Source organism: Sus scrofa, chromosome 8 (genome assembly GCF_000003025.6).
Source record: "Sus scrofa isolate TJ Tabasco breed Duroc chromosome 8, Sscrofa11.1, whole genome shotgun sequence".
NCBI classification, from domain to species: Eukaryota; Metazoa; Chordata; class Mammalia; order Artiodactyla; family Suidae; genus Sus; species Sus scrofa.
In genome coordinates, this window is record NC_010450.4 from 3,132,366 (window position 1) to 3,160,144 (window position 27,779).

The 27,779-nt window shown below is 54.3% G+C and overlaps 1 protein-coding gene across 1 annotated transcript in view; it reads left to right on the forward strand.

Moving 5' to 3' along the window:
- AFAP1 (actin filament associated protein 1) overlaps positions 1 to 27,779 on the forward strand; it is a gene marked incomplete at its 5' end in the record, with an annotated part of 128,289 nt that overhangs the window by 62,335 nt on the left and 38,175 nt on the right. The window contains 5 exon segments of the mRNA NM_001253821.1: positions 7,305 to 7,413; positions 11,316 to 11,527; positions 15,507 to 15,686; positions 24,226 to 24,321; positions 26,730 to 26,811. Coding sequence (NP_001240750.1) covers positions 7,305 to 7,413; positions 11,316 to 11,527; positions 15,507 to 15,686; positions 24,226 to 24,321; positions 26,730 to 26,811 — 679 coding nt within the window.

The following is a 27,779-nucleotide window of genomic DNA, read 5'->3' on the forward strand; positions in this document are numbered from 1 at the left end:
CTGAGGGCTGGGCAGCCATCAAAGGGCTGGTGCTTAGCATGCAGCCTGCGCGGGGGCGCCGTGCCCAGGCGGCACCTCGTCCGGACGTGGGTCCCCTCTGTGTTGCTGTTGGCTGCCCGGTCCCAGCGCCCAGCCCTCCAGCCGGGTCTGATCCAGACAATCGGTCACTGTGCTTCCCGTATGGACAGGGAGACGCTGACCTTCCCGCGAGAGAAAAGAGCCAGGGAGACGCAGGGCTTTGGTACCATGCGAATGACAGCCCATCACGGCCTTCTCGAGAAATACTTTCACGTGGTCACTGAAACGCCAGGGGTTACACTGCGTTTAGATGGCGTGGGACAGCAGTTTAATGCTTCAGTATTTTCAGGCCAGACCTTATGTAAATGGGATGACTTCTTACGCCAGCAGATAACAGTGAGGTTTCTTTTTTTTCTTTTTATTACTAAATGCATTTATTACTTTTGTAGTTGTACAATGATCATCACAATCCAATTTTATAGGATTTCCATCCCACACCCCCAGCGCAACCCCTCACCCCCGAACTAGTCGGGTTCTTAACCGGAGCCACAGTGGAATCTCCAAGGTTGGTTTTTTAAATTGTGGTAAAATATACATAACACGAGCTTTACCGCTGTAACCACTTTGCAGTGTGCCGTGTAGTGGCATCGAATTCACACCGTTGAGCAGGTGCCGCCGTTGCCCATCTCCAGGACTTTTCACCTTCCCAGACTAAATCTCTGTCCCCATTAAACAGCAGCCGCCCCCGCCCGCCCCTGCCAACCAGCATTCTGCTTCCGGTCTCTGTGAAACAGTGGGGGTTCCATCCAGGCTTTGCACCCTGCCTGGCGACCGCGTGGAGTCCTTCCCAAAGTTCTTTCGTTGGACGGAGGGGATCCTGAGCTTCTTCGAGAGTCTATGGCAAAATCAGGCCTTTTACCCGTTGCAGAGTTGAGACGAGCGCCCAAGCTTGAAAACAACAAAACCGTTTATTTCCCTGGTGGCATCAGACGTGATCCTTGCCGTGGGCATGAACCATCCTGTTTTCCTCCTCGGGGGTCCCTTGGCATCTCCACCTTGAACCGGCTCGGGGGCGACCCCCCCATCGCTGTCCCGCTGGCACTGCTGTGGGATTCTTCTGCTTGCCCCGAGGGAGCCCGCCTCCCAGCAGAGAAGGAAGGGCAGGGGCCGTGGCCGCCCCCCTCCACCCCCGGGCTCTCATTCTCTGTCCTGTTTAAATAGAACTTGAGAAAACTTAAGAAAATATGTGTGAATAACCTCCCAGTGTTTACTCAAGTGCTGCGAGGAATGCAGATTAAAGAGCGATCAGAATGGAAGGGGACATCATTTGGGTAAAAACTTTGATTTTGCCAAGAAGAGAACTGCTTAGAATTCTGGACGTTAGGATTGAAACCATATCTTGCAGTTTAGACCATACACACTGTTACCCGTTGAAAGTCCCTTCTGATGCTCAGTTCCCGCAGCAGCCCAGGTACCTCCCTAAAGCCTGGCCCGTGGCGCCAGGCATTGAGACGATGCCGTGGAGGGCTGTGAACTCTTGTCAGGGGGACAGGGCTTTGCTGACCTGTGGCTGATGTGTAGCATATGACCCCTCCTTTTCTTATGTCAGATCAGACCATTTTTGGCTGCTACTCCTACCAGATGTTAATCACTGTACCCAGAAAGACAGGACCTGGATGTACCACTGTGTGTGCAGCATTAAAGTCAGAAACTGATTGCAAATTCTAGGCTGGTATTTTTCTCTGCTAAGATCAGGTCTCAGGGATGATTGGAGGGTCTGGTGCAAAGGACAGTGATGGATGGGGGCTGGAGGAGGGGAAGGTGGAGGGGAGCAGCGGGGAGGGAAAGTGCCTGTGGGGCGGGGGAGGGGGCTCAGGGCAGAGGAGATGGGGGTGCACCTGCCAGATGCATCTTCCGGAAATGACTGGTCCCACCATGCTGTGGGAGCTGGAAGCCGTGTGCTCTCCAGCACCGTGGCGGCTTGGATGCTTCCTTCTCTGCATCCGATTGGGCTCGGCTGCTACGGTCATAGTTGCTCAGGGTCCATTTCTCCTGTCCCCATGCCCACCAGGCTGGCTTCAGGCGCCTCCGCTAAGCAGCTCTGCAGCACAGGCAATGCTGGGCAGGGTCTTTCTCCTCCTGAGCTGAAGTTTCCTAATCTGTAAAATTGGAATCAAAATGCCAATCTCTCAGTGTTATTTTACGGACGAGAGAAAAAATAAGTCTCTCAGAACAGCAGGAGACACACAGGAGGCAGACAGCAATGATAAGAATTGTTATAGTGTGGAAATAACAGAAATAACAGCCACAACCACTGCATTTATGCCGTATAACCACCCAAGCATGGTATTTCTTATTATTCATAGAAAAAGAACTTTCTGTGAGGCGTTTCCTCAAAGTAGCAAGGATAAGTACTGATGGGCTTTTCTTTCCCAAAAGATAGGAATTAAATTATGGCCAATGCTGTGAGCCAAGCAAGCCTGTACATTCAATTCCTATCCAGTTTTAAGTATTGATTTTCTCTAATAAGGCACAACACCTGAAAGGAGAAACTTAGGCTGCCTAAGGCAGATGAGATTTCCTAAACTGAAAGGTCACATTTGCTTAAGCATTCATTGTGGGAGAACCATTTTTGTGAATTTAAAAGTCATCCAGGAGTTCCCGTCGTGGCGCAGTGGTTAATGAATCCGACTAGGAACCATGAGGTGGCAGGTTCGATCCCTGGCCTTGCTCAGTGGGTTAAGGACCCAGCGTTGCCGTGAGCTGTGGTGTAGGTTGCAGATGTGGCTCGGATCCCGAGTTGCTGTGGCTCTGGCGTAGGCTGGCAGCTACAGCTCTGATTAGACCCCTAGCCTGGGAACCTCCATATGCCGCGGGAGCGGCCCTAGAAAAGGCAAAAATACAAAAAATTAAATAAATAAATAAAAATAAAAGTCATCCAGGAGTTCCCGTCATGGCTCAATGGTTAACGAACCCAACTAAGGATCCATGAGGATGTGGGTTCGATCCCTGGCCTTGCTCAGTGGGTTAAGGATCCGGTGTTGCGGTGAGCTGTGGTGCAGGTCACAGATGCGGCTTGGATGCTGTGTTTCTGTGGCTGTGGTGTAGGCCAGCAGCTACAGCTCTGATCCCACCCCTAGCCTGGAAACCTCCGTATGCCACGGGTGTGGCCCTAACAAGACAAAAGACAAAAAATAAAAGATTAAAATTAAAAAAGAAAGACAAGTCATCCAGTGACGAGTGCTGTGGCCTCTCGAGCTCACATCTCGAGCACAGCAGAGGCGCAGACGAGGCATTCCTGCGGGAAGCTTCTCATCCTTCGTTTTCAGTCTCTGAAGAGGCTGTGGGGTTGGACCCGAGTCCCTGGTTCTGCCCATGTGTGTGTTGAGAGAGCCAGTCCAGGAGGGCTCTGGTGACCGAAGCGAGACAGTGCAAGCGCTTCTTGCACAGGCTGGGTCTCTTCGGACTCGGAGGCGAAGCTGCCCGGTCCAGGCAGAGGGATGCTGCCGTGTAGCCTTCCTGTTAGAAGGTCCACGTGAAGCTCCTGCTCTGGCCGGAGGTTCCGGTGTCATTTATCGTGTAGGCAGGACCCCGAGTCAGCCGTCCCTGACAGTGAGAAATGGGTGAAGCTGGCTTTATGGCCCGATGACCTGCAACTTGATCAGGATTCCAGAATTGGAATCTTAGAGCTGCGATGGGCGCCAGAGACGGTCCTGACCCAGTGCCCTCACTTTCAGGGAGGGGACTGGGACTCTGAGTTGCGGGCAGGCTGTGTAGACAAGGACGAGGCCGGACCGGGCCCGCCACGTGCCGAGCATTGGGACGTGTGTCTTCTTCGTCCGACACTCTGGTCTCCAGCTCCCTTTGGAAACCCGACTTGCCTGTTTTGTACTGTTTCAAATCCCAGTATTTTGTGACGTCAGTGAGTTCTCACTCCTGGAACGGAGCTGGAAGCAATGGTGCTGAATGGCGCTTCGGGTACCACCCTTTGGGGATGCTCCTGTTAACAGCTGTTCCTTTTTATTTTTTCAAATTTTACTAGTACCTCAGAGTTCCCACCGTGGCACAGGGATTAAGAATCCACCTGCAGCAGCTTGGGTTGCTGCAGAGGTGTGGGTTCAAACCCCAGCCCAGTGCAATGGGTTAAAGGATCCAGCATGATTGCAGCTGCGGCATAGGTCACCTCTGGCCCAGGAACTTCCATGTGCCCCAGGTGCAGGCTTAAAAAAATAAACATGTTCGGAGTTCCCGTCGTGGCGTAGTGGTTAACGAATCTGACTAGGAATCATGAGGTTGCGGGTTCAATCCCTTGCCTTGCTCAGTGGGTTAAGGATCCAGCGTTGCCGTGAGCGGTGGTGTAGGTCGCAGATGCAGCTCAGATCCCGAGTTTCTGTGGCTCTGGCATGGGCCGGTGGCTACAGCTCCGATGCCACCCCTAGCCTGGGAACCTCCATATGCCACAGGAACAGCCCCAGAAAAGGCAAAAAGAGAAAAAAAAAATACACATTTTCCTGGGACCTCTTTTCAGCCCTCCGTCATTTGCCCTTTGACCTAGCATCGTGCCTCTGCCCGAGCCTGGACCCAGAGTCTCAGGCAAGCGCGGTCCTGGGGAGCAGCACGTGAGACTGTTTCTGAGGGGAAGGGTGCTCCTCTGAGGGTTATTTCTTTTGCAGGATGTGACTTCAGAGTGGAAGTAGCGTCCTCCCCGATGTTAAAACAGTGAGAATTAAGGAAAAAGTTGACGCTGTAAAGACGTTCATGAAAAAGCGGTAGCCTTGCGTCAGCGTGTTGGCCGCGGACCTGCCTTCCTGCAGACGGGCGTGTGCACACCTTTGACCGAAAGCCTGGTGGCCCTGTTTCTCCCACCGAACCGTGTCTCGTGGCGCTTTTTCAAGGGAATGACACGGATGTGCCCCGTCCTCTCAAACGTCTGCACAGGGCTGGGCTACGGTGCCAAGCATTCTTCTCTCGTGAATATTTAGATTGTTTTCGAATTTGGGGGTGGAACACGCTGATTAAACATCCTTATCCATTTTTGCTCATGGGGCCAGTTGACTTTCTTGGCATATATTTCTCGAAGTGGATGCGTGGGTTTCAGGCCCTGTATTGAGGCTGTGCCGACTACAGGAGACCCCCCAGCGGGGCCCGAGACATCCCATCAGCTCAGAGGCAGCCCCCGCTTCACACACCTTTGCAGCCCTAGGACGGGAGGCTGGGCCGATTCATAAACCTGACTTTGATCCCATCCTGTGTGCTGCTTTCCCAGAACATGAATAATTTGATTGTTTCGACACACTAAGCGGAAGTTGAAACACTCTCCTTTCATGAATAGAGACACTCAGGCATCAGGCAGCTGTTTTCCAAAGCACTGAGCGAAGATTTTAACCCCGCGTGGACTCCCGCACCGCCTCCTGCCCCCCGGGAATTGAGGAGGGACCTGGCTAGGGTCCAGCGTGAGACCGCAGAGTGTCGGTGGCCGGCAGCCAGCCCTGGAGGGGAGGGCGGAGCGGGGTGGGGGGGGCGACTCGGTCTCCAGCCGGGATGGGGCTGGGAGGGAGAGAACGGCCTTCAAGGCTGGGAGGGATCCGGGCCGATGATCTGGACTAAATTATCTTTCTTCATCTGGCCAGAGGAAGGAGTGGGCTGAGTGCGCAGGGGTGATTAGTCACCCGCGGGGACGTCGTGGTGCAGCCAGGACTTGAGTTACACGGAAAGCGGTGGAGTTTCCCTCTCTGTGAAGCTGTCTACTTGGAAACTTAACCTGGAGCGCGTCCCTTTGGGGCCTCCGTTCTGTTCCTTTCGGGGTGACGTTTCCCCTTTGGGAACTGTTACAAAAGGGAAAGAGAGGACAACCATGAGTGTTAGAAAGATCTTTTCATGGACAGACCTGGTGCCTGAAAGCCCCAGCCGTGTCATGGACTAGTGTCCGATTTTTAAAAAATAATTTGTATTTTTTCCACTATCGCTGGTTTACAGGCTTCTGTCGTTTTCTACTGTACAGCTTTGTTGTTGTTGTTGTTGTTTGTTTTTTGCTTTTCTTTTTTTTTTTTTAATGGCTGCACCTGCAGTTAATGGAAGTTCCTGGGCCAGGGCTCAAATGGGAGCTGCAGCTGCGGCCTACACCACAGCCATAGCCACAGCAGATCCGAGCCACATCTGTGACCTACACCACAGCTCATACCCATGCCAGATCCTTAACCTACAGAGCGAGGCCAGGGACTGAATCTGAATCCTCACAGAGACAACGTTGAGTCCTTAACCCACTGAGCCACAGTGGGAACTCCCAGTGTCTGATTTTTAGCAGGTGGTTTTAGAGGCTGAGCCTCACTTTCTACGTCTGTAAAATATAAGGTGATATACTGTCTCCCTCAATGGCCGCGTGTGGGTTGGTTGCCGTAGCTTGTAACCAGGGTAGAGGGGCCTGAGACAGCGTGGGCCGGTCGCAGGTATTTGGCAGATGCTGGCTTCCCTGCCCTGCAGCCGTCCTCGGTGGCCTGAGGACCAGGGGGTGATGGAACCAGCAGACGCCGTACGTGTTCCCGGGGAGAAGAGGTGGGTCTGCCTTGGAGTCAGCAGTGCTGTTGGAGAGAACAGCGCCTCCGCCGATCTTGCTGGAGTGTGTACAGCTTTCCATGGTGTGAAGTTACGGCTTCAGGGCCAGCGGGCCTCCGGCTCAGGGTTGGTCAGGGAGCTGCAATGTGATTGCACTGAGTACCGAGCAGGCTCCTTCTCCGGAGAAAGTTGCCAGTGTCTTTCAGAGGCTGGCTCCTGGGCGACTTCCTCTGCTCCTGTTCAGAGGGCCCCTGGCACGTGTCAGGAGGGGGGTGAGGCATGAACTCGGCCCCCATGGGACTCGGCTCGCTGTGCGATGAGCGTATCGGATCGGAACCATCCCTGTGCCCCTGCGGCTCTCCCGTGCGGGGCCGTGGGCCTCGGAGGAGAAAGGCAGCTTGGGGGCCGGGGAGGGTCCAGGGTGTGGGCAGAGCCATGAGGAGAGAGGGGACCCCTGCTCATGCTCCGGGGGTGGGGGGGGGCCTGCGTGTGCGGCAGCCCCAGCGACGGCCAGTGAGTCACATGGCCTGCGTGGGGGGCCCGGCCTGGGCTGAGGGGGCCGTGAGCAGACGAGGGTGGAGAGCCAGCCGGGAGCGGGAAGCAGCTCACGGGGCAATTTCTTTTCCGCTCGAGACTTTGCAAAGGAGCCGGGAACGCGCCTTCGACACCTGCTGGGTGGAAACACGGACTCCTGTTCTAACGGCTGTGCTGTGTTGCTGTCCCCTTCTTCCCAGCCGCCTGACAGTGGGCCGCCACCGTTGCCGACCTCCTCGCTCCCGGAAGGCTATTACGAGGAAGCCGTGCCCTTGAGTCCCGGGAAGGCTCCGGAATACATCACCTCGAGTGAGTGTCGGGGTCTGCGGGCCTCTGCGGGGCTCCTGACAGGCCGGGCTGCTGGGGAGCCGCCCTTTCCTGGGGTGACGGGGAAAAGGGTTTTACAGGACGCGTGGAAATGGGGAGCGGAGAAATACAGAGAGGGCTTTGAAAAGCTGAACGTGTCTTCCAGGGACCTTCGGGGAGTCAGATTGTCGTCTTTCTTGTGACTCAAAATCAGTGCAGTCTCCTTGCTGGGAACGTGTGTCAGCCAGTGAACCGTGCTCCCTGTGGTCACACACCGTGCGGGTGTGTCGGCAGGATAAACACCCAGCAAGCAGGCGCCTCATCCTCGCCGCGTGATTCTTTTTCGTCCGTGCAGGTTTTCCCTGCGGGTTTGTGTCTGAGTTCAGGGCTGTTGGGACATGACCGCCGCCAGCTGCCTGCAGAGAGGGCGTGCTGGTGCCAAACACCTCTGCAGAACTATCTCTGGAATTCGTGTCTGGGTCTTTGGCGTTATTTCTCCCTGACAGCCCAGCTCTCGGCCTCAGCGAGGCGGAGGTGGCTCATCAGAGGGTGTGGGCTTGGGCGCCCAACTTGCTTTTCCTGTAAAGAGGGGGTAAGGGGGGTTCCCTTGTGGCTCTGGGTTAAGGAGCGGCCTCATCCCTGCCGTGGCTCGGGTTCGATCCCTGGCCTGGGAACGTCCACGTGCCGAGGGCTCCTTTTGTGGAGAGGCTGCCGGTGCGTTCACATCTCCTGGCCTGTCCTCCTGAAATGCCTCCCTTTGTCCAGCGCCGTGCCCCTGTGCCCTGAAGTGTCCATGCAGACTCGGAAGTTGCCCATCCCTCTCTCCCGGGCAGCAGGCGGGGGTGGGGGGTGGGGTTCAGCGAAGAGGGATCTAACTTGATTTTTACAGGAAGCACCGCCCTCCCCTGGGAATTTTTTCTGAACGTGAAGTGGGCCACGCAGAAGCCAAGTCAGCTGGACCGTGGGCTCTGAAGGGCGAAGGCCTTGCCCTCCCGCTCAGCCCATTTTCTCAGCTTTGTCAGCAGCCCGACCCCACTGTCAAGATCGGTGTCAAGATGAAAGATACTGTTGGCTCTGCGCGCGGAGGGCAGTTCTGGTAAAGAGACTGAGATTCTGGGCGTCGAGGTCTCAGTGTTGAGTCTTTTCATTTCTCTTTCAGTTTAGAACTATTTGGGGAAAATGCATTCAAGTCATTGCGAAGGGTCCGCTCTTTCCAAAGATGGGAAATTCATCAGCACACACACACAGTTAAATGGCTTGTACAATTCCAAACCTCACTGGCTTCCTTTCTTTCTGAAAGCAGTGAAAGAGAAAGCACATTTTTTGACCAGGGTGTTTCCCGGCACTGAGGACAGTTGGGTCCAATCTCCCCCCACAACCCCCCACTTTCAAGGCTAGAAACTGGTGGTGATTTTGTGTGACTCTGGCCACTGTCGGTCTGAGAGGCCCCGTGGGGGAGGTGGTCACGTCCTGCTCCTTGGGGAAGCCCCCTGACCGCTGGTGGGGGGCACCTTTGGTTGAGGCTGTTCCTGAGGGGGTGGTGCTCAGAGAGACACAGGTTGGCCGTGAGGACACAGGTCACACGCCGTCTGTGGAGGAACCTCGGCTGCCTCGAGGCCGTGTCCGCCCCCCCAACCCCCGGCCCAGGGCCCGCAGCAGGGCGCGAGGGCGAAGGCTGGGCTCACTTCCTTTTGGGCTCCGGGTGGCTTCACCAAGCCCCGTGTCAGGTGCGCTTGTCAGAGAACAAGGTGGGCTCAGGGCTTATTTCGGGCTGAGACCCTCCGCGGTTGTGGGATGGGGGGGCGTGGGGGGACGTCCTTGGAAGAGGCCGCCTGGGGCCAGAGGAGCTGGGTGAGGACCGGGGCAGGGGGCAGGTGGGCTGGGGGGCTGCCCCGGGGCTGGGCCCTGGTCTTGGGGAGGAGACCCCTTGGAGCCCACAGCCCAGCTGTGACCCTTTGGGGCCACCTTCCTGCTGCCTTCCAGAGTTCCCCCGACCTCTCTGGTGGCCAGTCCTCAGCCCGCATCCGCCAAGACGAGGGACTGGGGTGGGGCTCCGGCCGCGCTCCGTCCACGTGGTGTAAGCGCAGCGCCGTTGATCTCGGGTCAGGTGGGCATCGTTCACCCTTCTGACCCTCAGCAACTTGGAAGACAAAGATGGGGGGTTCAGCATAACGCCCCTCAACCATCGTCTGTGTGGCGGGAACTCCCCGGCTCCCCCAGAGGGTATGGTGCCCTCTGTCCACTTTGGGGTGACTGCCCTTCTCTCTGGCCGAGTCATACTCTCCCCTTTCAGAGCCTGTGACTGAACTACGAATCCAGGGCCGACTGCTGCTGGCCCTTGTGTGTGAGGTGGGGGTGGAGGGGGGGAGAGGAAGGAGTTCCAGTAGCTGGACCCAGAGAGATCCTGCCGAAATGGGGAGAGAAAGCCACGGCTGTTCCACACCGTCGGTGGCCCTCGCGGGCATCACGACCTGCCGTGTGTCCCCTTCCCCTCCAGCAGGCCCCTGGCACGTGGTCCAGAGGAGGGCTCGGCTCTCCCTGCAGGGATGCCGGTACTGGCCGCGGTCTTCCCTGACTCTAGGCGGGACCCCAGGGACTCCCTGGACCCCGCGTGTGGTCCCAGCCTCCTGGGCAGGACGTGCCCGGGGCTGACGCTCTGTAATCAGCACCCTCCCTGAGGTTGCCCCCCGTGAAAACCCTCCACCCTGGGGTTCCTCTGAGGACACCTGCGACACCGGCTCCCCCGGCCGGGCCTGAAGGCCGTCTGAGAGTCTCTGCTTTGCTCCTCTGCTCTGTGTCTCTCCTGGCTTTGCAGAGCCCACTGCCTCCTGGGTGATCCCAGCCATGGCCCCTGGTGCTGAGCTCCCGGCCGCCCTGTTACAGCCCCAGGAAGCACCCTGGACTCTGCTGGGTGACCCACGAGGAGACGTGCTGGGGCGGGCTGTCCTGGGGGCTCAGGCTGACCCCCGACTGCTTGGTCGGCTGCTGTTTCTCAGTCCTGCTCTCAGAAGGTGGGACAGGAACTCACTGTCTTGGGGTTAGACCTTCAGCACCCAACTTCGGGGTCACACAGCTCGGTCCAGAGACACCAATGCTGGTGATCCAGAGAGGGCTTCCTGGAGGAGGTGCCGTCCATTAAAGCCTGGACGATGAGAGCATGGATCCAGGCAAAGGAAGAGACAGTGTGGGAGCTATGCGTGCAAAGACCCCGAGGCTGGGGAAACGGGTCAAGCTGGGCCGCTACACACAACCCGGTATTTAAATGTCGATGTGTTCAGAGTGAGGAGGCATACGGAGCTTCCCAGGCCAGGGGTCGAATCGGAGCTGTAGCTACTGGCCTACACCACAGCCACAGCAACACGGGATCCGAGCCGCGTCTGCGACCTACACCACAGCTCACGGCAACGCCAGATCCTTAACCCACTGAGCGAGGCCAGGGATCGAACCCGCAACCTCATGGTTCCTAGTTGGATTCGTTCACCACTGCGCCACGACGGGAACTCCGAGGTGAAGGGACTTTAACGGAACGATGTGGGCAGGTGTTTCCTTGGGTGAGCCGCGCCGTAGAGCGGCGGTCACGGTCATGGTGCCTGGCAGAAGGCGACAAGGATTTCACAGGATCGGGCCTGTCTGTGGGTGCCCGACCCGCAGGGCACAGTGCAGGAGTGGTTTTTGTAAACACGGAATCCTTAGTCGCTTCCGTTTAAAAGTTTTCACTGAGTTTCTGCGGCCCACGTCCTGGTTGTGTCCCCCCGTTTTTGCTGAGAACCGGTTCCCTGGTGCCCTGAGGGCAGAAGCCCCTGCCTCATCTACTGGTGGAGTGGTGCGCTCTTCAGCGCGGGTCGGCCTCAAGACCAGGTTTTCGGTTGTCCGGCTTTTAATTTTTCTCTCTTTCTTCCTGACAGACTATGACTCAGATGCTCTGAGCAGCTCTTACGAGTCGTATGATGAAGAGGAGGAGGATGGCAAGGGGAAGAAGACGCGGCACCAGTGGCCCTCGGAGGAGGCCTCCATGGACCTGGTGAAGGATGCCAAGATCTGTGCCTTCCTGCTGCGGAAGAAGCGCTTCGGGCAGTGGACCAAGCTGCTGTGCGTCATCAAAGACACCAAGCTGCTGGTAAGGCCTTGCCACTCGCGTGCTCTCGGGCAACGTCCCCCAGGTGCTGCTGGCCGTCTCACCCGGTGGACGCTCTCCCTGGGGGCTGGGGTGGGGGTGGGGGGCACGTCAACATCAGCAGGAGGGAGGGGGAGCCCCTGGACCTCAGCGCCTGACGGGGCGCTCACGGCGGTCAGGTGCTGGCCCGCGGCAGGGGAGCCCGGCCGAGGCTGCCGTGGCTTTGACACAGTTGGTCTCCCCAGGTCCCCAAAGCCCCCGGCGGGCAAAATCCTCCCCATGTGGGGCCAGTGTCTGCGGTCCCTGCTGGTGGAAATGCATGCGGCTTTCACTCGCCTGAAGTCGCAGGATGGGTTTTCTCATTGCAGTGAGTCAGTGAATTCCTCCGAGCCAGGTCATAGACGTGGGATGGGCAGGCCCGGCGAGGTCTGGGGGAAGAGAGCCCGGGAAAGGAAATTCTTCTGGAAAGCTAAAGGCTGGCTCTTTTTTTCTCTCTTGGTGACTCTGAGCGGCAAAACAGAAAGATGGACAAAGCCACAGAGGAGCGGGGATCAGGACACGGACCTCTCGGCAGGGCTTGGTCCGCCAGGAGCTCGGGAAGGGGGCAGCGCCTTTCGCGCTTGGCCCGACGCCCCTCCCTGTCCCTCCCCCCAGCTTTGGGAACTGTGGCCGATTATCGGAATGACGGATTGTAGAGTATGTCATTATATTTTGTTTTTCCCTCAAATTAACCTTGGGGGAAAAAAAATCACTCAAAATCATATCATTAAAACAGAACACAGGAGAAGGGCTGATTCTGTATCTCTCTTTTAAGTGGAGCAGGTTACCCCCCTTGAAAAATCGTATCCTCTGTGAATCATGAGAAGCTCATTTGACTAGATTCTTAGGACACGGAATATTTTTTAATTAATGGTTTTGTTCAGAAAAATTTTTTTTAGAACAGTGAGAGTACATGTTTTTCCACATGTGTGGCCTGAATGTCTCCCAAATTTAGACTCTGCCGAAAATGATGATGCCATGGGGGAATTTTAAAGTAAAGAATGAAAAAAGAAAGAAAGAAAGATTAAAAAGATTAATATGGTCTGTATTTACAATCTGACATAATGGCTGCAAGATGTGGATACATTATATAAATGTTTTAAAAGTACACAGTTCGTGTTCCTCTAAAAGGAGAGTTTTAAAACCGACTGCAGGAAGCCTGTGGTTGCTGCAGGGTCAGGGGTCAGTGGGAGGTACTGTGTCCCCCCACCCACCTCCCCTGCCCTCTGCCCCCTCCTCCTGCCCCCCCTTCCATCTCCCACCCGGTTTCCCATCTTCAAAACCAGGATGCACACCCACCCCTCAGAGGAGGGACAAATGTTTAAGAAGGGATTAATGGAAAACCATGCAAAACACTCTCTTTAAAGACATGCAGAATCAAGGTTTTATTATGAAGCTTTTTTTTTTGAGGGCCACACTTGTGGCATATGGAGGTTCCCAGGCTAGGGGTCGAATCAGAGCCTGCACCACAGCCACAGCAACACCAACACCAGATCCGAGCCGCATCTTCGACCTACACCACAGCTCAGGGCAATGCTGGATCCTTAACCCACTGAGCAAGGCCAGGGATCGAACCCGCGTCCTCATGGATGCCAGTCGGCTTCATTAACTGCTGAGCCACGATGGGAACTCCTGAAGCTTTTTTTTTTGTTGTTCAAAAATGACCTATGATCCAAGTGACCAGATGACCCCTGTTGACAGCGACAAGAAATGAACAGTAATACAAGCAAGTGCTTTCAAAATTCCAACTGAATAGAAAGCTGTAAACAGAAAACAAAAAGCTGGCCTTTCCTCTGCCCGTCTTCCCGCGGGCACCACCATCACCGGCCTTTTTGGATATCCTTCTAGAAGCGGTGCTTTCTGTGCCCAGGCAGCTCTGTAGTGGACACCGTGGTGTGCCCAGACCCCTTCAACTCCCTCACGTGCAGGGGGCACCGCGGGCCGGCAGCCGGCCAGGTCCTGCTCCCTTCCCAGAGGTCTGCATCCCACGCGGTGCCTGGGGTCACCCTGACGGCATCGTCCAGCTCCAGAGCTCCCGTGGGGCCCTAGGGACCTTGATTTTGAACTTCCCAGTCCTGTTTCCTTTCCCTCCGCCTACAGGTGTGGTCCTTAGGGATGCGCCTTGATAAGTGTCCTGTGTGCTGCTCTGTTTCAGCAGCATCTTCCCGGGGAATCCAACCTGTCAGGATCTCCAAAGTCTAGTTGATCGTATTACTGATAACAGATGCGTTTTGAGGCATTTAACTCCAGGAAAAATATAAGCCATAAACTTTCCTTTCCAATTCCTTCCACTATTAGTTGCCTTTTCACTGTTTGGGGGTTTCGTTTGTTTGTTTGTTTGCTGCACTTACTGGGAATGAAAAAAACAGGGTAAATGGGAAACATTCACAGCGACCTGAGGTGAGTTGGTTTTGGTGTATTTGTTTCTTCCAGCGTGGCTATCAGTTGAGCTTTTAAAAAAAAAGGCGGCACCATCCATACTTGGGGTGCTGAGAAGCAAGGTTTTGGAACTAAAAATAGGAAAGGACCCTAGAAACCACCCCTGAAATAAGCATTCGTTCCCTCCTTCACCAGAAGATGGGTCAGGCCAGGGTCCGGGTGCGGCTCGGAACTTGTACAGTTTGGGGCTGGGGTCCTGGCCCTGCACGGCTCAGGCTGCCTGAGTTTGGGCAGATCCCTTAACACCTGAATGGACCTCAGTTTCCCAGCCTGCAAAATGGACAACCATGGTGATTACATGATGTAGGAAACGCCCCATGTAATGCAGACCCTTGCACTGGGTAGCAGCTCTTACTGTTATTGTCATTCACGGCAGTTCAATAAGATGATACAGAAACAGCAATATCTCCTTTCACAGATGCAGACGTGGTCTCCGAAAGCTTAAAGCAACTTGTAGGAACCCAGATTAAATTAGGAACAGAGCTGGGACCTGGATACCTGAGCTCTTAGACCATGTTTTTCTTTTATCTTTTTTGGTCTTTTTAGGGCCACACCCGCAGCATATGGAAGTTCCCAGGCTAAGGGTTGAATCAGAGCTACAGCTGCTGGCCTACCTCACAGCCACCGCAATGTGGGATCCGAGCTGTGTCTGCAACCTACACCACAGCTCACGGCAACGCCAGATCCTTAACCCACTGGGCGAGGCCAGGGATCAAACCCACGGCCTCATGGGTGCCAGTGGGGTTCGTTACCCACTGAGTCACGGCAGAAACTCCCAGACCATGTGTCTCTACCTTGAGGTGTGCCTTCTGTCCCAGCAATGCCGTGCATCCAAAGCGGGCGGAGGAAACCTTTGTGCAAGGGTTTGGTTCTCCGTTTGGCAGATGCCGATTAAGCGAGGGATGGGACCTCGGGCTCTGTCCGGCCTCAGTGTTAGAAGCCCCAGAGTGAATGTCAGCCGTGCAATCAGAGCAGCGTGCGTTTCAGCCCCTCTGCTCAACTCGAAAGCACAGCTTTGCACAGCCTTTGGCGTGTTCTATGTGGGTGTTTACACTGGTCGCTAAACCACTCACCTGTCTTTCAGAGAGTAGGGATGAGACAGGTGGGCAGCCAATGACGTAGGCTGTGGAATCGAGGGTCCATCTACCCACGCCAGGGCTGTGCCATCTGACCTAATACATTCGCAACCCTTGGTGAGGAGGTGCCACCAGAACATAAGCCCCGTCAGAGGTGCCACCAGAACATAAGCCCCGTCAGAGCAGGACTTGGCTGAATGAACAGGCAGGTGTGTTTGCACGTCCGTGGAGGCGGTGTCCATGTGGCCGGCGCTCTGAGCGTCTGAGTCCCGTGTCTGAAGACCCATCGTCCAGCCCCTGAGCACCTCCATCCTCAGTCCAGCTCCCGGTGCCTCGCCGACACTCCACTTTGCCTTTGCCGGAGTTTTCTCAGTGTTGCCGCTTGCACTTCCTCATAACCTCATGTTGATCTGTCCCGTTCCACGCAGTGCTATAAAAGTTCCAAGGACCAGCAGCCGCAGATGGAACTGCCGCTCCAAGGCTGCAGCATCACCTACATCCCAAAAGACAGCAAGAAGAAGAAGCACGAGCTGAAGATTACTCAGCAGGGCACGGACCCGCTGGTGCTTGCCGTCCAGAGTAAGGAGCAGGCCGAACAGTGGCTGAAGGTAACCCGTTGCTGTTGCCTCTGAGCCATCGTCCTTTCCAGGCCTCTTTCTGAGAGCTGGTTTCATTTCATCTGTGTTTTTTTAAAGCATAGGCAGACGTGGATGAACCTGAGTAGTGTTGCCTTTGATAATTAATGGAATACTTTAATTACCTTGAGGTTCATCACTTTAACTTTTGTCTTCACAAGACAATCTGCCTCCTGTTTGCAGGCTGCTTCTCCAACTTTCTCCTTTACTTTGATTTCCTGGTTTCACTCTATCGTGTCTGGATGCAGATTTTTTTTTTTTTGTTAACATATTCTGTTTGGGATTCCCTGGGCTTTTTAAATGGATGGATTGGTGTTTTTCTAAGTTGTGGGGAAAATTTTAGCCATTTCCCTTAAAATATAACTTTGCCCCATTTCCTCCCCTGCCACAACTAATTTGAATATATACTAGCCATTTTTGCTATATTCTGCTTCTCTTCGTGTTTTGCTATCCTTTTTTCCCCTCTTGTCAGGGTAATTTTTTCTAGTTACTTTCCAGCTCACTATTTCTCTCTTGAGCAGTATCTAATCCCTCTTCACTAGGTTCTTAATTTCGGTTATGGTAGTTTTCAATTCTAGAATTTCTAGTTATTTCTCTTGGGAATGTTTGGCTTTTGGCTTCACCACAAGCACATCACAGGCCGGGTAGTTTTGACAGTGGTTTGGGTGGAACTTGGACCTGGTTCTCTAATCTGATGTGCCTTTTCTGGTTGAGGCCATTTTGCCTCCTTGCATGTCAGGTTATCTGATGATCATGCTGGTCATTATGTGTGGAAAAAAAAATTATTGTAGCTTTTAAAAATAACAGCTCTATCGAAATATGTTCACATATGGAAGACTTCACCCTTTAGAGTGTGATTCATTGGTTTTTAATATATTCAACTATCACCATAATTTAATTTCAGAACATTTTCATCAACCCAAAGAGAACTGCTGTATTCACTATGCTAGCGGCTGCTACCCCCAGCCCCACCCAGCCAGCCCCGCCCCGGCCCCGCCCCCGGCCCCACCAGCCCCGCCCCCAGCCCTACCCCCGCCAGCCCGGCCCCGCCCCCGGCCCCGCCTCCATCCCAGCCAGCCCCGCCCCAGCCCCGCCCACCACTTATCTGCTTTCTGTCCCTCCAGATTTGCCTGTTGTCAACATTTCCTGTGAACACTCTCATATGCTGTGTGTCCTTTTGTGACTGCCTTCTTTTACTTAGCGTGTTTTCAGGGTTCCTCCATGTCGTCAGATGTATCGGTCTGTCATTCCTTTCTATTGCTTTTTGTGTCATTTCTTCGAAGCCATTGTTCAGTCCAAGGCTTGAAGATCTCGTCGTGTCTTAGCGTTAGCTCTTAATTTAGCCTATGGTCCATTTTGATTTACTTTCTGCTCGGAGTGTGAGGTAGGGTCCGGTTTCGTTCTTCCTGCTGTGTGGATCAGGTTGTCCCTACAGACACAGCCTGATTTGTAGCACGGTGCTTTTCCCTCTCTGAGAGCGTTTTCGTTCTGTCTGTGAGCCACGTGCCTGGGGGGCATTAGGTCTCCAAACTCAGTTTAATGTGATTTCAGAGCCACCAGGTCCCTTGGAGCTGGCCTGCAGCCCACTCAGGGCAGGTGTCTGTTCACTTCAGCCTCGCTCCAGGAAACACCCCTCGGGGCCCCAGTCCTAAGTGGGGGTTTTTTGCCAGGGCCCTCATCCTTGGTGCACCCTGGACGCCCCCTTTCGGTCCTTATTCTGTCAGTGCTGTGTGGGTGCTGCCTTCTCTGGCGGGCAGTGGTGGGGTGGGCTGCTTGTCCGGATTTCTGTCTACTTCTGGACCATGGCCTGGTCATTGCACATTGCTCTTTTCTGCTCTCCAGAAGGTGCCGTGTGCATGTCATCTTACTTTCCTGACTGCTTCTATCAGGAGGGTTGGCCCAAACCTTCTGGTCCTCACTGCCTTCTAGTACTTGCTTTGACAGGAGGGGCGGGGGGAGGGAGCCTGACGAGACATTTTATCACAGCGGTTCTTACAGCGGGCCAGCACCCATTCAACCTTGGCCCTCACTTCCTCCCATCCCCCAGCAAAATATAAGGGTCAGACTCTGTGGTGACAGTGATTGCTTCTGTGGGGGCAGAACCCATAGATGTGGCTTTTCCCAAGTCTGTGATTTGGGAAATTGAGCCAAGCATTGGTTCTTTAATGGGAGTGACTCCTGTGACCAGGAGCCTCTGCTGCTGAGTTTGCTCAGACTCTGGGACACAAAACTTTACCATGTCATATGTCAGCCGCCGCTGGTACCCAAGTCACTTCCGTCATCAATGCCTCTTAAACAGCTCAGTGCAGCTTCCAGTAAAGGGGGTTACTCTTCGCTGCTTCATTTCACAGGTGAGACGCCGAGCTCTCGGTGGGCGGGATGGTTCACGGTCAACTGGCAATGCCAGGAGTTGGCCTCGAACTTTGCTGGCTCCATGTTTTGTTGTCACTCTGCTGGGCCAGCTGATAGCTTCCCACTTGCTCTCCCGCCCCCCAGGTTCTTCGCTGCCTCCCTTCCGTAGGAGGTCAGGGAGGGGCCTTGCTTGCAAGTCTCTGCTCTTCACACCCCCCCCCCATTCCTGCCTATGTGCATGCGGCCTCTGCTTTCTCATGGGTGCCTGTCCCCCCTGGAGAGCCAAGAAGGCCACTGAAACCTAAGCTTTCCTCTCTTTTCCCTCCGCTCTCCCAGTCTGTTGCGTATTCCATGCCCACTAAAGAATAGCTCCTTTCTGCAAGTTCCCAAGTGGCGCAGCAGTCAGGGCTCCAGCGTTACCGCAGTCATAGCGCAGGTGGCAACAGCGGCGCGGGTTTGATCCCTGGCCTGGGAACTTCCATATGCCGCGGGTGCAGCCAGAAACAGAACAGCGCCCTTCTCAGGGACATGGGTCTACCACAAAGTCACCTAGAGTCCCCGGGTGTCTCCTGCTTGGTTGGGAAGTGACACGGAGCTGACGGTGCAGTTCGCAAATGAGGACAGACCTCGTTCCAGAGGCCGGTGCCGGCGGAGTGCAGTCGTCTTACGTCTTACTTCAGACCCCGCGAGATACAGAGGAGGGCGCTCAGCCTGTTAGGAAATGACGACTCCGTTTGTCGGTGGACGCGCGGTCGCAGGAACTTCTTGCCTTTGCCGATCTCTCTTTAAAAAGAAGTGAGTGGCATGTGGTCCATGTCTTTTTCTAAAGGGTTTTAATTGGCCAGTGGCTCCCTTTATTGTTTGTGCTTTCCTTCCGTTGCAGATTATCGCATGAGAACCTAAGAAGCCTTGATTAGAAGTGAAAGTCAGATGGCACAACCAGTTTCAGGCAGTCACTCACAGGATTTTAAGTTTTTTAAACCAGCAGAGACCTGAGACATTTTAGTCGAGTTTGGTCCTGCGTATACTTGCAAGGGGTGTGTATTTTGCATTTGCTTGCTGTGCTGTTACCTGTATTTGTTAGGTCACAGCCGTTAATTGTCTTGTTCAGATCTTCTACAGCCTTACTAATTTATTTGTTGATATCAGTTATTCAAATGGAGAGATGTGGGGCCATCTGCCACTATACTTGTGGATTTATCTATTTTTCTTTTTTGTTTCTCTCAGTTTTTGCCTAATGTTTTTGGGGCTGAGTTGTTTGCTGCATACGAAATGTAAATGGTCCTATTTACTGATAGCTTATCAGAACCCTTTCATGAAGATGAAACGTTTCATGAATGTTTCTCTCCATGTTTCGTGCTTTAAAGAAGGACTCTTTGATTAATCTCATCTATAGATTAAGTATCTCCTCTAATGGTACCTTTTGATGGGCAGATATTATTAAATCTGAAATCCAGCATGTCAGTTTTTCCTTCTGTAGTCAATGCTTTTTGCGTGCTGTCCCCCCCCCCCCCCCCGTTTTAGCATTTTCCAAGTTACCAAGATAGACCTTGTGTTTTTTTCCCCAAGTTTTCTGGCTCTTGCCTTTCCATTTGGGTCTCTGAGTCACACATACTGATTTTCAGGTATAGCCTGAGATGGGGGATCGAGATTCGTTTTCGTCCATATGCACAGTTGTTCCAGTACCACCCTTGGAAGTCACTCGATCGTGTTCTGCGCGGGTCCACTTCCGGGCTCCTTGTTCGGTTACGTTGGTCTGTTTCTACATCCTCAGGTCAAGGACAGTGGCCTTGACCGCGCCGGCTTTACAGAGAGCCGTGCACTCAGCTCCTGCTTGGCTCCTGACCCTGGTTTGTTTCCTAAATGATAGAGAACTTGGGAGTCGTAGCTTTAGGTGTAATACGTCAATACCGTCGTCAGGGTTTTGTTATTTCACCTTATAAAGGCCACATCACTATGACTGAAGTAGACATTTTGTTCCTTAAGGAACTGCTGTTATAAAAGGAACCACTCTTATTTGTCTTGATGATAGCACGTTGGAGGGACAGACGATTGAACGAAAGGTCGGGAAATCCGGCGTGTATCCCGGAAGCGCCTTTCACGCAGTTCTGTCTGTGGCCCCCAGACTCTTGCCGTGTCCGTGGCAGGTGGAAACGACACTGACCAGGCTGATCGGAGGCTGGCGTGGAGGCTCCGTCAGTGCGCCCGTAGAGCTGTGAATGATGGGACCTGTGATGTATCAGAATCTCCTCGTAGGTTTTCCTCCTGGGAAAACCTTGACCCCTCTCTAATTTCGTGAATTGCTTTATAAAACAAATGCCATCTTTCATTAATAGAAATTCCAGTTCTCCTATAGTGTCTTGAACGTGTCATCCAGGCTTTCGGTAGTTTGAAGCATGGCTTCAGTGCAACAATTAAAGACCTTTTAAGTAAGTCAGACACCCCACCCACCCACCCCTACCCCCTGCCCCCGGTCAGGTATGAGAAGCCCGAGGACCCTTTGCCCAGCACAGGGCAGTTTGGCTGCCACATTGGTTTCTCTGCTTTTGGTCTGCAGCTTGCATTACCAGTGGGTCTTGCCAGAGTTCACTGTGTATGTGTGTGTGTGTGCGGGCGTGTGTGTGCAGATGCTGCAAACATAAGCCATCTTGCAGGGTCAGTCAGAAGACAAGACCCAATATTCCCAGAAACAGAGTGGTCCAGTTTCTTTAAAAAATGTGCAGAGATTGTGTTTTTGGAGATGAGGGCCCAAGTTAAAAGCAAACACAAATACCACAGAACATATAACAATTTGCTTTCTGGAAGGATCTGCTTCTGCATTTGGACCCAGTTCTCTCTGATAGGCCTTCAGCTCCTCGCAGAGCACGGCTCTTTCAGAAGAGATACGTTCATATGAAAACCTCATTCGCAGCTGCTTTTAAAAAACGGGAGCTAAAGCCTTTGCTTGCTCCTTCTGAAGGCCCTCTGCAGGGCAGCGGGCAGTCCTGCCGTCAGACTAGACAGTCTCACGAAGATAACCTGAAGTGACCCAGCCGTTTGCTAAAAGCCGTGGAAAGGACTGGCCTTTGCTCACTGACCTCGGCCTCAGCGCCCTTCTCTGTGCCTGGCACGTAATTACACCACTAAGTAGTCCCGTGATAGCCGGATGCCACGGGTAACCCCCCGGTCCCAGATGTCCCCGGGCACCTCTGTCTCCCAAACACCCATCTCCCTCTGTTCTCTCCGCGAGGAATTCGAGTTCTAGAAGGACGCGGATTGGGAGGAAGCGGTGTGTGGGTGTGTGTGCAGTGCTGTAAGCTCACGGGTATGGGGGTGGGTGACCTCCTCTGGCTTCAGAGCTTCAGAGGCGCCTCAGCTCCCCGAGCCTTAGCTTGCTGGCAGAATGGGACCTGGGGGCAGAGGAGAGCAGGGCAGGGACCGTCCAGGGGCCGGGCAAGAGCAGGAAGGGCTGAGCAAGCCGGTGCCCTGGCGCCACGGGCGTGGCTCTCAGCCGATGCTCCTTTCCTTCTTTTTAAACTTCACCCCCACCCTCCAGGGGTTGGGGGATCGCTGGGCGCTCTGGGGAAACGCTCTCCTGAGGCTTCCCTTCTCGTCTCTTTCCTTCTGTTTTGCATTCACACTTTCTTTTTTTTTTTTTCCTCCGAGGAAATTTCAAGTCCAGTGTATCTGAGTTCCCTCCTTTTTTTCTTTTCTTTAATCAGACTTTTTTAGTCGCTGTTACGTGCTAGGCATTGGGGTTATTACCAGCCTAAGCGAGGCGTGGCCCCTTCCATGAAAATGAGCCCAGCTTAGTAGAAGCGGATACAGGCCGCCGGTGACTGGGCCTGGTCCCGTGGGCCCGGGCTGGTCTGGGAGGTTGAGTCGTGTTCAGCGGAGGGGATCACACCTCGTCCAGGGCCGCCCGAGGCCTGACCGGCGCTTAGAAGATCCTTCCCTTTGGAAAAAAGGTGGGAAAAGGACGACAAAGATGCTCTGATAAACCCTTTGGCCAGAGAGGTTTCCGCAGGTGATGCTCCATGGGGTTGAACCTATGCGTGTGAAACAAGGACCTGGTGAACTTCAGGGGTGTGTGTGTGTGTGTGTGTGTGTGTGCACAGTGGAACACATTTTCGTGTCGGTAACGCTCTGGTCCCAGGAAGGGAGCTCACGTTTGCTCGGTTGGGGAGCAGGGCTGGGCTGGACGTTCAGTTCGCCCTGCCGTGTGCGGGACGGGGAGTGGGGCTCAAGGGCTGGGCCGCTCAGCCGCACCTACAGAGCAGGTGTCGGGACCCCAGCTTCTGTTCGGTGCAAAAGCCAGGAGCTTTCCATTGCCCTGCACACTTGCCCCAGAGAAAGGAATGAGTCTTGTCCTTGGAGCCAATACAAGTGTGCCTGCAGGTTTAATAAGCACCGGGGAGCTGAGGGAAGGAAGACCCGCCCCCCAAAAGCAGCAGCAAAATCGGACTGAAACAGCGACCATGAGGGGAGCGAACCTTTTCCGTCAGAGATATTTAGGTGGCACGGGTGCCAGGTGGATGTCGCCTGTGCTTCTGTTTTCACATCTCAGAATCCGCCAGGGCAGAAGCATTGCAATAGCCTCTCTGGGCTCTTCTTTTGGTTTTTTCCTGTTTTAGTCTCTGATGTGGACCCCCTGCCACTTCCTGGCTCCAATCCCACCCCCAGAGCAAGCTGAGTGAATCCGCTGAGATCATATTGCAGACTTTCCATGCAGATAGCTGGGACTCTGGCATTTCTTTCTTCCTTTCCTTTCTTTTCTTTTCTTTTTTTTTTTTTCTCAGAAGGCATTTGGGTTGAACCCAAATTGTAACTTAGTTTCGAAAAGAATAGAAGACATTTTGAAGGACTTGCGTCGGGGCTCTTCTGTCACAAGAGTGTAAGTCACAGCAGCCCGGGAGCCTTGTCTGTCTTGTTTGCGGTGTGTCCGCTGTGATCGGGACCACGCCCGGCTCATTGCAAGAGCTCAGGACGGGTGCAAGGGACAGTGGGTGACCACAGGGGTGGCTGCGAACACCAGTAGGGCCACTCGATGGCCCTCACACCTTCAGGTCTGTGCCAGGGGCACTTTCTGAGCCCTCACCGCGGACCACGAGGGTGCTGGCAGTGATGACGGTACCAGGGGCTGGCTCAGGCATTTTGCCGGCAGGGTCGCATTTTCTCTGAATTCAACCGTAACTAGCGAGCGGGGTCCTCTGCTGGTCAGGAAACCGAGGGTGGAGAGGCTGCGACTCGGCGAGGACCACGTGCTTGCCTCACAGTCCCCTGGGGAGTAGAATCCGTTATTCAGGAGCCCTCTCGCCTCCTGCCACGGGCACAGATCTTTCTGCATCAGCCACTCCCCCGGTGCCTTTCTGCATCCCCCCACCCCCGCTTTCTCCAGAGCCCAGGCCTCGCCTGCCTCTGAAAAGTCCTTCTAGGTGGCCCTCCAGCCATGCCGCCCGGCCCCCAGCCTCTGTGCCTCCCTTGCAGGGACACTCTGGGGCCTCAGCGGCAGGGCCGCCTCCCCCGTCGCCCCGTTCCCTGGACATGCGCGCCTGGGTTTGCATCTGCTTCCCTGTCCGCTGCAGCTCAGGCTCTCAGCCGCTCCACCCATGCACTGACCCACTCCCTGTCTTGCTCCTGGGCCTCCCTCTGTCCCCGGTGACCCATCCCACCCAGGGCTGTCGGTGTCAGCCTTGCGACCGTGGTGACCCCAGGCTCCCGCTGGCCTCTCCTCCCATCTCTTGCCGCGTGGCACCCCGGCCCTTGCCAGGATGCCTTTGCAGCTTGTTCCCTTTGCTGGAACCCTTTCCACCGGTTCTGCTCCTGGTCACATCCTCCGGCCGTCACGGCGTCCTGGGATGACGCCTCTTGACCTGCATCGGCCACCCCTCCTCGTCTGGTCTTGGCAGCGCTGACGGCTCTCTGACCTTCATTTTTTGTGATACCCATTGTGTACCGTGGTGTCCAGTCTCCCAGACGCTCCCTGAGAGCAGGGCTTTCCCCGTGCTCTCCCGTGTCCCAGAACCTGTCAGTGCCAGGCTGGGGGCGTGCATGCGTGGAAGCATGTGCAGGTGCGGGCCTGGCTTCCAGGAGCCTCATCCTTCGACCCCGGTTCTCTCCTGCACACCCCGCGTCCCCACCACCCCTCGGTGTGAACATCTCTGGCCTTGTCCCTCCGCAGGTCATCAGAGAAGCCTACAGCGGCTGCGGCGGGCCCGCCGACTCCGAGCGTCCGCCCCCCTCGAGCTCCCCGGTGCACAAGGCAGAACTGGAGAAGGTGAGAGCCCTGCTTCTCTCTAGGAATCCACCTCCCCGCTGGCCGAGGCCGCCCTCGAAGTTGCCATGACGTTTCTGAGGACGTCAGCCCTTCTGGTCGAAAAATAGAAAAAGAGGCCTTCCCACTGGGGCTCGGCGGTAACTGAACCCAACTAGGATCCGTGAGGACGCGAGCTTGATCCCTGGCCTCGCTCAGTGGGTTAAGGATCCGGTGTTGCCGTGAGCTGTGGTGTAGGTTGCAGACGCGGCTCAGATTCCGTGTTGCTGTGGCTGTGGCTACAGCTCCGATTCACCCCCTAGCCTGGGAACCTCCACAGGCCGCGGAGTCGGCCCCCAAATGCAAAAATAAATAAATACAAAGTAAGTGTCAGTTTCATCCACAAACACCCTCCCAGTTGACCCGTAAAGTGAATCTCACACCTCTTACCCTGAGGTCGGGATGCACGGGCCTGCTTCTTCTTTCTCCTGATTACAAACCCAATACCTGCTCACTGTATGGAATTTAGAGAAGTTCAGAGAAACAGAAATTTGAGCAATGAAGTCGCTGATGTGTCCACCATAGAGGAGGCAGCTCCTCTCAACTCTGCATGTTTTTAAACCAGTTTTTCCCTCTTCGTGTGTTCAGCAGTTTGGATGATCTGATGCGTAAAATTTCTTATGCTGCTTTTTGCTTTTTTTTTTTTTTTTTTTACTTTATATTATTAGCAATTTTCCAGGTTTTTGAAAACACACAACAAGCATCTTTGCATTTTCATCAACTAAATAATGTCTTTGTGTATGACTTTCCTATCATGTATGTCCCCCCATTAGACTCTTTTTTTGGGGGGGGGTCATTTAAAATAACCTGACACCCTTGTGTAAATCTTTGCTGCTTCTCTGATATCTGAGAGGAGGGTCCTAGAAGCTGGATTGCCAGACCGAAGGATAGAATTTTTTAAAGATTTTACTTCATGTTGCTAAGCAAGTTACTTTCCAGAAAGTTTGGTCCTTGCTGTTTCTCACCAGCAATAACCTGAGTTCCTCTTTGACCCACTCAGGCGGGGACTGGCCGCGCTCTTCCTTACCGTGGTTTCTCAGGCTGTGCCGCTGGTGCCTGTGGCTGGACCTGTTGATCCAGTCCCAGGGATGCTTCCTGGCTTGAGAGTGGGGCTCTCGGCCATCTATCCCTGAACGTGGCACAGACCAGGGCCCCCCTAAATGTCACTATTCTTCCACTGCGGCTCTTCCTGATGCCGCTGGGGACTGCCGCCACTTTTGCCAGCCCGCCTGGACCCTGAACCCAGCGGCTCCGGGTCTCCCCGCGTACTGGCATCCGTCTCCCTGCCGGCCAGTCTCAGTGGCCCTGGGGTGAAAGGCGAAGCTCCCAAGACAGAGGCGGTTTGGGGCTCTTTCCTCCACTGCCTGCGGAGGCAGGGTCTGCGGCCAGAATGGAAGGGGTTCACGTCGATGTCTCCTGCTCAGATACTAACCCGGGGTCCCCACTATGCTCCTCGAATCCAGGCGTTAGGACTAAAGTAACTGCAAGGGTCCCGGGCACCTCCTTGGATGGTTTTGATAGCAGCTTGTGTTTCTGTGCGCCTCCTCAGCGTTCTGTTATGAACAGATACTTGAGCCTCGCCTGATTATTGGTGAATGCCGGCGAGAAGTTAAACAGGTGGTGTGCCCTTTATTTCTGGAAGGGTACTAGGGCCTCGTGAGGGGAGTAAGTTTTTGTAATCTGAGTATTTTTTCACTTAATCACTGGAAAAAGTGATTTCAGTGAAATAGGCTTGGTACCATAGTGTGTGTTTGTACAAGCTCTTGCATTTCCCCCCCCCCTTTTTTTGTCTTTTTGCCATTTCTTGGGCCGCTCCCGCGGCATATGGAGGTTCCCAGGCTAGGGGTCTGATCGGAGCTGTGGCCACCGGCCTACACCCGAGCCACAGCAACGCGGGATCCGAGCCGCGTCTGCAACCTACACCACAGCTCACGGCAACGCCGGATCGTTAACCCACTGAGCGAGGGCAGGGACCAAACCTGCAACCTCATGGTTCCTAGTTGGATTCGTTAACCACTGAGCCACGACGGGAACTCCTCCCCTTGTTTTTGTGAAGCTCTTATAGCAACCCGACTGGTCTGTGTTATAGCTGAGCCCTCACTCAGCTCAGGGTTTGCTGTGACCATGGCTCACGTTTTCTTTCATTTTTTTTTTTTTTGGCGGTGAGGCTGTGCTCACGACCTGTTCCCAGGCCAGGCATCGAACGCACACCACCGCAGCAACCCAAGCCACAGCAGTGCCAATGCCAGGTCCTTAACCCACAGAGCCACCAGGGAACTCCTTTCATTTTTGAGATAACTTCGGATGGGTCCATGCAGCACATCACTTGGTGTGACCACTGTAAGCGTAACTTAGTCTTTTTATCCACCCAGAAACTGTCTTCAGAGAGACCCAGCTCCGACGGGGAGGGTGTCACAGAAAACGGAGTGACTGCGTGTAATGGAAAGGAACACGGTGAGTGCTGCTCCTGCCCCAGATGGAGCAACTGAAACCCCAAACAGAAACCCTCCCCCTGGATCGGCAAACTCTGATGATGCGGAACGTGTGTCTGTGAATCCGGTTGTGCAGACGGCGTCCTGCTGTGTTACGGTGACTGACGTCCAGAGGAAGCTCCGGTTAATCCGAGGCTTCCCGGGCCCTGTTTCAGTCCTCCCAGACCTCGGCCCGCCTTTTCGCGGACCGGCTTGATGATGTGTCCTGCATACATTTTAAGCTGTGACTCACTGCCGGCGCCTTCCTCCGCTGGTTCAAGGCTGAGACACGTTTGCAGCGGGGGTGGGGTGCTGCTGCTGCCATCTCGCTGGGAGAGGCACTGTTTTTCAAGGAAAAGCACTTTGGGTGAGGCTGGAAACCCATGTGCCCATCCCGGCGCTGCCTTGGCCTAAGAACTCGATCTTGAGCGAGTCTTTCCTCTTTGAGAAGTCTCAGTTTCCCCCGTCTTTAAAACCAGGAGGCCAGGCTCACAGACGGCTGATCTTTTCAAAAAAGATTACCTGGATGTGTCTTTATTTCACCTTCATTTAATAATTTTTTTAAAAAATTGTGGCGAAATACATGGGTAACATACACATACTGTCTAACCAGGGTTTTTTTTTGTCTATTCAGGGCCGCTCCCACGGCATATGGAGGTTCCCAGGCTAGGGTCGAATCGGTTCCCAGGCTAGGGTCGAATCGGAGCTGTAGCCACTGGCTTACACCACAGCCACAGCAAAGCAGGATCCGAGCCACATCTGCGACCTACACCACAGCTCAGGGCAACGCCAGATCCTTAACTCACTGGGTGAACCCGCGTCCTCATGGATACGAGTTGGGTTCGTTAACTAACCGCTGAGCCACGTCAACTAAAAATTACAGAACCTGAAAGTTGAGAGTTAAGTTTTACTTGGGGTGAAATTAGAATGCAAGCCCGGGGGACAGCAGCT